This window comes from Balaenoptera borealis, assembly GCF_965194805.1.
Source record: "Balaenoptera borealis genome assembly, chromosome: 19".
NCBI classification, from domain to species: Eukaryota; Metazoa; Chordata; class Mammalia; order Artiodactyla; family Balaenopteridae; genus Balaenoptera; species Balaenoptera borealis.
This window is the reverse complement of record NC_138878.1, coordinates 17,779,036-17,790,052: the sequence shown is the minus strand read 5'-3', so window position 1 is coordinate 17,790,052 and position 11,017 is coordinate 17,779,036. Positions and strand designations below refer to the sequence as shown.

Sequence of the window (11,017 nt, the reverse complement as noted above, 5' to 3'; positions counted from 1 at the left end):
TGTCTTTGGCATGACTTTGATAACTGCCCTTTGTTACCTGCCCCCTCTCCTGGAGCTCTGTCTAGGCCAACCCACCCCAGGGCCCTGGATACCCACCCTCATCTGCCCAACTGCCTTCCCAGATCTCCACTCTCTATCTCTGAGGGAAGGCAAGGGCCCTGGGATCAGCTCAGCACCACCCCGTGCCCCTGGGTTCTCCTCTCTGGAGTCCCTCCCTTCTCCTTTGCCTATCTGAACTGGGGGCGGGGCTGCTGGCTGGTTTGAGCTCCACCCTCACCCCCCATCCAATCACAGTTCCTCCTTCTGGGGGCTGGGCCGAAGGGCTGCACTCCAAGCTGCTAGCTCTGGCACTAGGCTCCCAGCCCGGGGGGGATGATGTGCTGCCGCTTCTGTCACCGCTGGCAACCGCCCTGTGTACTGGGGCTGTTGCTGCTGCTGCTGCCGCCCCTTGGTGAGTGCCGGCGTGCTGGACCCAGCCCAGTCCGCGCACCCCCTCCCCAGGCTGGGTGTAGGTTGTGTGGGAGCTGAGGCACAGCCTTCCTGAGCGCTGAGAGTCAGGGTGGAGAGGAGGTGAGAGGGCTCCAGGGAGGGAATGTGTGCCAGTGGCTTCAGGATGTAAAGTGAGGGTGGGAACTGAACCCTAGTTTCGGAGGGAAGAACCCACAAATTCCACAGTCCCCATCCTGATAAGGGGAGACTTGACCTCTTGCAGGACTCCCAGACCAACCGTGGGATCTCTGAGGTCCTCTCTTAGGGTCGAACCTGAATCCCAACCCCCTCTATTCTGCCCTACCCATCAGAAAACACCTGTCTCTGGGGAGGGGATGGAAAGGCCAAACAAAGATTGTCTAGGCTGCAGAGAAACTGGACGTTGCCAGGGGCCCTGCCTCCCTTCACCATGTCCATACTCCTTCATGTGGACCATTCTCACCTGACCTGGGACCCAGAAGCTCGGAAGAAGAGCCAACCCCTGGAACGAGGCTTCTCCTTCCCCCATCCCCACCTATCCTGTCCAGGTCTGCCTAGAAGGGGGCAGAGGCAGGTGGTCCCCAGATGTGCCCCTTAGTTCCCTGGGGCACCCCTTTCACGCTGAGTCACATCCCCAGAACGCTCCCTGGTAAACAAACCCCTGGGGTTTGGCAGCGGGGGTGGGGGGGATGGTGAGGGCGCACCGCCTTATCCTATCAACTATTCTCCACCCCCACCCCCAGTCCTTGTATCTCCCCTGGCAGCAACCACAGCGGGCCCAGGCCGCTGTGACACCATATACCAGGGCTTTGCCGAGTGTCTCATCCGCTTGGGGGACGGCATGGGCCGCGGAGGTGAGCTGGAGAGCGTCTGCAGGTACGGGCAGGCGTGAGGGCAGCAGCCCAACCCCACACCCTTGGGGTCTGAACCTCTTCCCTCCCATTCCAAAGCCCCCTGCCCCACCTAATTCCCCTAACCCCACACCCTTGACAGGTCTTGGAATGATTTCCACACCTGTGCCTCGCGAGTCCTGTTGGGCTGTCCCGAGGAGGCCGCCGCCGTGTGGGAGTCACTACAGCAAGAAGCTCGCCGGGCCCCACACCCAGATAACTTGCACACTCTGTGCGGCACCCCTGTGCGCCTTCAGGAGCGCGGGGCGGGCCCAGAGACCAACCAGGAGACGCTGCGGGCGACAGCGCCAGCACCCACTCTGGGCCCCGAGCCCCCTCTGCTGGCGGCTGCTCTGGCGCTCGCCTGCCTCCTGGGTCCTCTGGCCTAGCCGGTCTGGCCGGGTAGCAGTGCCCCCCGCCTCCAGCCCTGCCCTGGTGGCTGCCGTCGTGGCTCCTCAGAAAGCGCTCGGCTTTCATTAAAGGTATTTATATTTGTACCAAGCTCCTTCCTTTCTTTCCACTGTGGCCCACCTGGCTGGGGTGGAGGCCTCAAGAAGCTGCTCCCCAGGACGAGATGGGCGGGCTGAAGGCCACCATAGGGGACTCAGTCTTTCTCTTCACAAACACTCATTTCCCAGGGGCAATGCAGAGCTTTCCATTGCCAGCAGGTTCCAGGACTGCTGGTGGTGACCCAAGATGTGCGGGAATGCACATCTTTCTCTGTTCTCCCGGGCTGGCATTCCTAGCCCTACCTGCCCCTCCTGTCCTGGTCCCTAGGGGCCATGTGAGGTGATAGAGTGTCCCCACCCCCACCCTCAGCCAGTCCACCCCCCTCCCCAGGTTCTTTCCAGTTTCCAGGCTCCTGGCCATCTCACCTCCTCCTCCCTCTGCTGAACTACCACCTTAGCCTTCAAGACAGTTCAGATTAAGTACCCTTTCCTCTCCTTCTCTGTGGTCCTGATTCATCTGAGGGGAGCCTGTTCCAGAAGGTGGGGAGCCCCCATTGGAGTCTACATTCAAGTACTTGAGGTGACCTGGAGCTGCAGAAATTGGGGTCACAATGAGGGTTCCTCTGGCCTCATGCTCTCCACAAGCTTGTTCTTTGAGAAGAGGTGTGCAGTGTGAGGTCAGAACAATCCCAGAAGGCTTTCTGGAAGCACAGATGAGTGTGTGATATGTGAGGAGCCCCAGTTCATCATGGTGGAGAAAAAGAGCAAGAATCAGACTGGGCAGAATCCTGAGGGAAGGAGGAGGCCTCAGGGTGAGACCCTCTATTGATCAGTCATCTACTGTCCCTGCCAGGACCCTCTTCCAAGCCACCACCTCACGACTTGTGTGGGCACTGCCATGGCCTCCTCACTGGCTTCTACTCTCACTCCCTCCACTTTATTCTCCATTTTCTAAATTGAAAAACTGATCCTGATATTAAACTCCTTTTCATTGTCTATAAGGCCCTATGTAAGCCAGCTATGTTTATATATAGGACAGTTTATTCAGTCTACTCCTTCAACTCCCCCTCTGTAGTAGCACAGAGGAGTGATCTACCTACTCAGTCCTTGGGTTAAGGGGAGGTGTCAGAGAAGGACCATAATAGAGGGTGATAGGAGGTAAGGATGCAGGACTTACAAGTGGTGGAGGAGAAGTGGGGCTGAGTTGGAGAGGGCTTTACAAGAGGGGCCCAGGCAATCAGCTGGGAGGGGAGGAGGGGTGGGAGTCCAGAACTTGGCAGGCCAGGTTTGCACTAAAGTCCATGCTGGGAGGTTGTTGGCCCTAGGACAGAATCAGGCCTGATAGGACCCTTGATTAGGCTCCAGGGTGACAGGTGCCTCCAGAGACCTCCACCCTACTTTATCATGTAGGAGCCCTACTTCAGCAACGCTTCTCAAACACCCTCCGATTCCAGTTAGCTAAGATGCCTCAGTTAACTCACTCTCTGCCCTGTCTTTTCTCCTGTACTTCATTCACCTGTATTTTTATCCCCACTTCTCTCTCAGCCATTCCTTACCCATCTCACATCACCTGAAGGAGAAGGTTCAGGAAAAAAACCCAGATCCACCCCCTTTGACCACCAGTATCTTCCAGAAGGAAAGGCCAGCCTTTTATTCTTTGTACATCTATTCTCTGTGCTCAGAATAACCTTCCTCATTTCCTCCTGGTGAACTCCTACTTCTTGTTCAGTATCACCTACCGCCTCCCTAACCCTGACTCCATGCTGAATCAGAAGCCTCCTTCAGGTCCACACAGCTCCTGGGCTTTCTTCTGTCTCTGTACGGATAACACTGGTTCACTGGCTTGTTACTGTCTGGGTCTAGGTCAGAATTCCCCACTCTGGATTCCCCAAGTGTCCTCTTTGTGTCTCTAGCAACCAGCCTAAGGCTGGGTATAAAGAGTGTACTTGTGGGAGTGTGTGGAGTGAAAAACAGAATTGCTAAATCCTGCATAGGAAGTGTTACAGTCAGCAAAAGCTTGGACTGAGAATGACTTCAGTATGGAGGATGTCTTCTTGGGGCAGCCCTCTTAACCTGAGCATACTATTTGGAGGGATGGTGCTGGGGCTCCAAACCCCAAAAGTCTTCCTAGAGCCACTCTTGGTGCGTGGCCAGGAGCAGGCTGCTTCCAGGAGCAGGGGCTCGATTGTGTTGGCCAGCCATCAAAGGGATTACCATCCTCCTGCTGTGACCTACTTTCCCCTGGTTTTTGCCCCCTAAGTCCCTGCTCTTCCCTGGAATTGAGTGACCTGGAGTGTGTGCAGGGGGGTGGGGTTGGGGACAGAATCTGCTCTCTGGCCAGGGGCTTAAGAGCTTTGTGTGTTTTATCCCAGAGCTGCAGGAAAGGGGTGGGCTGAGAGCCAAGTGGACTGGGCCCTAGACACAGATGATGATGGTGCTTCTCACGTTTGCAGCTCTGCAGACATGGAACAGCTTATTGTTCAGGGGAGAATCTGGGGTTGGATATCCTGAGCCCAGTCCCCTCTGCATCAATATACCTCTTCATCTCAGGGCCCCCATGTTCTTCACCAGAGCCCAGGCCAGCACCTTCCATAGCAAGGGCTCAATAAATATTTATTGAATTAATTTGCTGGATGTCTGTAAAATAGAGGTGTTGTGTGGGTTTCTAAGCCCCATCAACCCTGGAATTCTATATTATTTTCAACCCTCACAATAACTGTGAGGTCAAGATTATGATCCCCATTATACAGATAAGAAACATGAAGCTTAAGGAAGGGAAGATGTCTTGCTTAAGTTCAGTTCACACAACTGTGGAAGTGTCAGAGCTGGGATATGATCCCAAGTTTGCTTGGCCCCTAAGTTCATTCCCTTAAGCATCACACTAGACATATGGAAATAATTTTTTAAGTTTTCTTTTTTATTTTTATTTATTTTAATTTTGGCTGCATGGCCTGTGGGATTTTAGTTCCCCGACCAGGGATTGAACCCATGCCCCCTTGCAGTGGAAGCATGAAGTCTTAACCACTGGACCACCAGAGAAGTCCCTAAAGTTTTCTTTTTTAATAAAATCTTTTATGAAGCCCTACTACATAAAACAGACTGTGATATTTTATTGGTGTTAATATATGTTTAGGTTTAAAGTATAACATTAGCTTATACAGTTAAAGACAATTCCATGTATGAAGTAAGGGCTCAATAAAGATTTTAAGAAATGAACAGACTGCAATGAGGAAGATGTATGGAGATTACAATCCCATCATCACTCAAAAGTAGTTGTAGGGCTTCCCTGGTGGCGCAGTGGTTGAGAGTCTGCCTGCCGATGCAGGGGGCGCGGGTTCGAGCCCTGGTCTGGGAAGATCCCGCGTGCCGCGGCGCAGCTAGGCCCGTGGGCCACAATTGCTGAGCCTGCGCGTCTGGAGCCTGTGCTCCGCAACAAGAGAGGCCACGATAATGAGAGGCCCGCGCATCGCGATGAGGAGTGGCCCCCGCTTGCCACGGCTGGAGGGAGCCCTCGCGCAGAAGCGAAGACCCAACACAGCCATAAATAAATAAATAAAATTAAAAAAAAAAAAAAAAAGATTTAGCAACAAGGCCTCCTCATTTAAAAAAAAAAAAAAAAAAAGTAGTTGTAGCCGGGTGGTTAAGGGGATGGACTAGAAATCCATTGGGGTTTCCCTGCCCAGGTTCAAATCCTGCCGAACTATGCCACCTTTCCCTTATGGTGATCCCTATTGAGTCACAGCCAGTTGGGGAAGAATGCTGTTGCCTTAAAGAAAGAAACTGGATTGTTCTCCAGCCCTGCTCTTTATGGTTGCCCAGTGAAAGACTCCACTAAGCACGTGGATTGCGCCCCAACAGTAAATATAAGGTAAATAATAAAAATATTATTAAAGAAGGAAAAAAAATCCCCTTATTACTTGAGACATTTATTTCCCCCCCATCTCCACCCCGAATCTGGGTTGATTGTAAAGTTAAGTGAGATAATTCTGACCCTATAGAGGAATTGTTAATGGTAACAATTTTTCTTTAATCTACTTGTTTTGCAGTCTCAGGATATACTAAATTTAGTAACAAAAACAACAATAATTAAACTGTTCCTCTGAAGTTGGCCCCAAACTAATTTCACCTATTCTCAAGTTAACCATTTGCAACTCCGCTGTGATGGAGGTCAAATTCAACATATCTGAGTGCCTGAATTATTTTAATTTCAGTTAAAAAAAATAGATTTGTTAATTAAATTTATACCGATCCTTTGCGGAGTTCCAGAGGCACTTCCAGAAATCTCCTGAAATGCACTACGTCCCCAACCACGCACTATATTATTATTTTATTTTTGGCCGCGCCCCGCGGCATGCGGGATCTTAGATCCCCACCAGGGATCGAACCCGTGGCCCCTGCATTGGGAGCGCGGAGTCTTAACCTCTGGATCTCCATGGAAATACCCCAACCTCGCACTATAAAGCGCCCTGCCCCCCAGCGTGAATCTTGAAACTTTCTCCCTACTTCCCACGATGCCTGCCCCAAACCTAGGGTCGAGACACTTGGAGCGACACAGACTCACCTCCTTTTCCCGGAGTGAGCCCGACCCCGCCCCGAAGGCGTTGATTGGCAAGCCACGCTCGGAGCTCCGCCAACCGCGTAGCCCGGCCCTCTCGAGTCCGCCCCTGCCCCGCCCCATGGGCGGCCCGGATTTGTTTTGGCGTCAAGCGCGCGCTGTGATGACGCCACGACGCTGACGCCTGAGGATGGCTGCGGCGGCGGCGGCGGTGGCGGTGGCCGGGGCTGTGTCCGCGGCCCGGAGAGGGTCAACACAGTCGCCCAGACGCCGAAGACCCCGCCGCCCGCGCGAGGTGAGGCGGCCCGGCCAGGACCGACGGCCCCATGGGCGGGAGGGGCTGACGAGCTGCAGCCACGGTCGCTTCCTGGAACACTGGGCCCGTCCCTGCCCAGCCCGGAGCCCTCGGCCTGTGCCCGCTGCGCCGGGCCCTAGGGGGAGTGGGTAGCAGGCCAGGCGATGGCTGCTTGGGGTCCCTGGTGTCCGAGGCTTGACTGGCCTTGAAACATGCTGCTGCGCTGGGTAGCCCGTCTCTGAGGCCCCAAGGGCCAGGTGGACGTGGTCAGCTGTCCTGCCTGCTGTTCAACCAGTCGACATCGGTGAGGGTGAACCACCTGGTTGTCCTCACTACGTTCTCGTGTCTGGCACCTACTCCACACCTCCTGTTTTACGACTGAACGACAGGGTCGGGGGGCAGCTAGTCTCTTCCTTGTTCAGGCTGGGGAAAATCACACCTATGTCCAGCCGGGTCGCCTGCTTTGTAAGCCAGTTATCTCTCTGCTTTTATAAGGGGAAGCCCAGTTCCCTCACGCTCACTCCCTCTCCTGAAACTGTGAAGTGATAATTCCCACTTGAAAATCTGAATAAGTCCTTCATTGCCTAAAACTGGCTCCTTGGTACCTGCAGGGTAAAGGCCAAACTTCATAGCAGGGCGTTCAGGGCTCTTCATAATCTGGCATAACCCCGAAGTTAACACCTGGGCACTTCTGTCTCCTGCTTACATAGTTTGTTGTTGGGAGTATGTGCATCTGCCATTAGCTCTGTGTTTTAACACCCTTTCGCTTTAGATATGCAGTTTTCGCAATTTGTAATACTCTTCTTTCCCCCCACCCCCACCTCCACCCACCAGTTTGGAAAATTTACATCTGTCCTTTAAAATCCACCTTAGATTTAATTACCTTGGAAAAGCCTCCCTTCACATGTAACCATTGACTCCTCTACTTCAATTCATGTGACTACTGATGGAGTTTATTGTGTTGTGTCACCTGATGGTTGGCCTGGGGATTGTGTCTTCTGTCTGCATATCAGTGTCTGGCTCTGTGCTTGGCATAAAGTAGGAGCTGAGTCAACTGTGATAGGTTGCTGATTTAAGAATAGATACAGATTCAGCTATACTACTGAGCACATATCAGGGGCCAGGACCTGAGATGAGCACAGCAAATGCGAGTGTCCTGTTTGCACATTCACACGTATGCATGTGGTAGGTGGTGCAGCCTGGTCAACCTGATGGTCTAAAATCTCCTGGGGTGGTTTTTCAAAATACAAATTCAAGAGTCTCATTTTCTGAGATTTTGATGCAGAATATCTGGAATCTGGTAGGAGTCTGTATTTTTTTAAAACTCTCCAGGTGACTTTACTATGCTCCTTGGTTGAAAATCTTTGTCATCACTCCAGGAAACTGTTGTGTCTTTGTCCAGTGGGAAGGGCCAGCTGTGCCTTGTAGCACACAACTGCTGTTGCAGTCTCATTTCTCATCTCTTGGGGAGGCAGGATGATTTGGTGGTTAGGAGTATGGGGTTTGGAATAAGAAAGACTTTGATTCAGTTCTTGACTTTTATGAGATCTTGAGGTTCTTTGAGTCCTAGTTTGCTCATCCCATAATAGGAATAATCATGCCTACTTTATGTGGTTGCAGAGAGGAGTGAGAATGCATATAAGACGCTTAGCACAGTTGGAACTCAGGAAATGGAAGCCACTGTTATTACTAATGGCTGTTCTTCCCAGAGTTCATCCCATGTCAAAAGGGGATCTCATCTTAGTAAGCCTGTTTGCTCTTCAGACTGAGTCTTGATTAGGAAGCTACCTTATGTTATGTGATTTCCTTGAGGTAATTTCTGATCATCAGAGATAGCTCTGACAAAACTGTGCTTCTACTCAGGGCAGTTGCAGTTGGCTATTCCCCTAGAAAAGATGTGGATTGCTGACTCACTGGAGGGCGGGTTTGCTGAATAAGTATGTTGTCCAGGTCTAATTGCAAATCTTGTTAAGTTGTATAAATGAGCTAAGGAAAGTGCAGCTTTCAGGAAACCTGTTTGCCTCTTACACTGAGCTAGAGCTGAGCCTCACTTGGAATGGAATACCCCAGAAGATCCTAGTGTCTGTGAAATCTGAACTAGATACTGGGGTTCTCTGTCACTCACAAGTTCATTGTTGAGTGAGACTTTGGTTTAGCCGTCTGTTTTTACTTTATAAGTGTGAGCATGTTACTTGGGCATCTTTCATCCTTTCCAGTGCTTCCTGACTGTGTGATGTGAATTGGCTATAGGTGTGCCAAAGTATTGACCCTTAAGCTTTGAGATAGCTGAGAACAGCTGTCTCCATTGGCCCAGGGTGCACAGAGAAAAATTTGAGAAGTACAGCCCTGGAAGAAAGGAAACAATTCCGCTTGTTGAGAGCTGGAGAGAGACTTATTTATTTGAACTTTCTTTTCTTCCAGGAATCTTACTCAGTAAGTATTAAGCCAATTTGTGTTGGCTAGGTCATCACTGAGCTAATTCTTGGTACAGCCCTCTGTTGCCATGGCATCTCATGTGATGCTAAAGTAGAAAAATGTGCTGTTTTCGTTTGCTACAGGAAAATTATCTCAGAGGGACCCCTTCCAGGCTGCCAGCCTTGAAGTGGCCTCACAGGGCATCATAAGAGTAATGGATCAGGGGACTCTTGGTGTGGAGCCATTTGGGCTGTAAGTTCCTTGAGAACAGAGATTATAACTGCCTTCTTTTTGTCTGTCACAGCCCCTGGCAGAGTTCCTGGCCCACAGCAGGAGCTCAGTAAATATTTATGGGTTGAACTTTAGGATTTTGGAAGGAGAACCCCAGGTACATTGCCAGAGGCTGTATTTCTGATGATGGGATGGGCAGTGGGTGGGATGTCTCATATGGAGTTGAGGGTCAGGATAAAATGAGGAGGACACGACAAACTGTTGAACTCTCCTTCTCTCAGCCCTAAAGCAGGAGTCTCTGCTCACCAATTATTACCATGTAGAGCAGTGGTGCATAGAGTCCTTAAGAGGTGGAGTCCTGAGTTACTATATTCCAAAAAGAAGCTATAACAATTCTTATTATGAAATAGTGTTAAAAGTTAAAACATTACGGAAGTGAATAATGAACTGTGTCTTTAGACACAAACACTAATCATTTTTGAAATAATTTGGTGTATATTTGGTATAATAATTTGGCGTATATTCCCCCAGCTTTTTTTCTTATGTATATACTAGTCTATACATTTCTACAATATGTATTTTTTAACTTTAAAAATATAATATGTGGTGATGACTTTAAAATATAGCAATAGCACAGAAGTATGTAATGTGAGAAGTAAGAGTCTCCCTTCCTTCCACCTGTTCCCCTGACATTCCCACACCCTAGAGGCAGTCACTGTCAACAGCTTCTCTTCTACCTTTCCAGGATATTTTTTTCCCATGTATATGTCTATACCTTTTTAGAAATTCCTCATTAGACATATACTTCACATACTCTTTTTTTTTTTTTTTTTTTGGCTGCAATACGCGGCATGCGGAACTTCCCCGACCAGGGATTGAACCCCTGCCCCCCTGCAGTGGAAGCACAGAGTTTAACCACTGGACCACTGGGGAAGTCCCTTCACAAACTGTTTTAAACTCCTTGGTACATCACAGACATGGATACCAGTACAAAACCACTCAAACTGACGGGTATCTTTCTTTCTTTGTCAATATATATGGATTTACCTCATTCATTTCAACAGCTGCAGAGCATTCCATTATGTGAATGTATCTTAGTTTATTTAATTATTTCCTTCCTGATGAATATTTGGGTTGTTTCCATTTTTTCATTATTATAACGAATGGTTCCATGAGCTTTCTTTTACAAATATATCTTTGTGTACTTGTAGAAGTGGTTTTGTAGAATTATTTATGAAAATGAAATTGCTGGGTCTCGTGTCAGTTTCCCTGTTTTAGTTTTCTAAATATTTATTTATTTATTTATTTATTTATTTATTTATGGCTGCATTGGGTCTTCGTTGCTGCACGCGGACTTTCTCTAGTTGTGGCAAGCGGGGGCTACTCTTCGTTGTGGTGCGTGGGTGTCTCATTGCTGTGGCTTCTCTTGTTGCGGAGCACGGGCTCTAGGCGCTTGGGCTTCAGTAGTTGCGGCACGCGGGCTCTAGAGTGCAGGCTCAGTAGTTGTGGCACATGGGCTTAGTTGCTCCGCAGCATGTGGAATCTTCCCGGACCAGGGCTTGAATCCATGTCCCCTGCATTGGCAGGCAGATTCTTAGCCACTGCACCACAAGGGAAGTCCCAATTCTCCTGTTTTAGAAAGCAGAATCATGTGGTTCCCCCTAAGGTTGCAGAGGTCCTTGTTCAGGGTTTTGTTTTGTTTTGTTTTGTTTTG

General features: G+C 49.9%; 2 protein-coding genes across 4 annotated transcripts in view; both read left to right on the top strand.

The window, feature by feature from the left end:
• The first annotated feature begins 89 nt into the window (after window positions 1-89).
• Window positions 90-1,855, top strand: NRN1L (neuritin 1 like). 2 transcript variants are annotated; one of them, XM_082370005.1, is made up of 3 exons: window positions 90-451; window positions 1,212-1,344; window positions 1,462-1,855. In XM_082370005.1, exons 1-3 carry the CDS (start codon window positions 373-375, stop codon window positions 1,745-1,747), a joined length of 498 nt encoding a protein of 165 aa, XP_082226131.1. In that variant the 5' UTR covers window positions 90-372; the 3' UTR covers window positions 1,748-1,855. The 2 variants fall into 2 exon arrangements, with proteins under 2 accessions (XP_082226131.1, XP_082226130.1); XM_082370004.1 differs by lacking the exon at window positions 90-451 and adding an exon at window positions 587-1,016 and having other exon boundaries at window positions 1,233-1,344.
• Window positions 1,856-6,500: 4,645 nt separating this feature from the next.
• Window positions 6,501-11,017, top strand: part of PSKH1 (protein serine kinase H1) — a 30,299-nt gene continuing 25,782 nt past the window's right edge. For both annotated transcript variants that reach the window (XM_082369947.1, XM_082369948.1), the window contains exon 1: window positions 6,501-6,657. The gene's annotated coding sequence lies outside the window, so the exon portion shown is untranslated. The remainder of the gene's footprint in view (window positions 6,658-11,017) is intronic.

Excerpts from the sequence above, each read along its gene's own strand:
- NRN1L (XM_082370004.1), top strand. The coding sequence starts at position 899 with ATGTCCATACTCCTTCATGTGGACCATTCTCACCTGACCTGGGACCCA. Across the intron at positions 1,017-1,232 it reads TCCCCACCTATCCTGTCCAG|CAACCACAGCGGGCCCAGGC; the intron begins GTCTGCCTAGAA and ends CTCCCCTGGCAG. Across the intron at positions 1,345-1,461 it reads GAGCTGGAGAGCGTCTGCAG|GTCTTGGAATGATTTCCACA; the intron begins GTACGGGCAGGC and ends CACCCTTGACAG.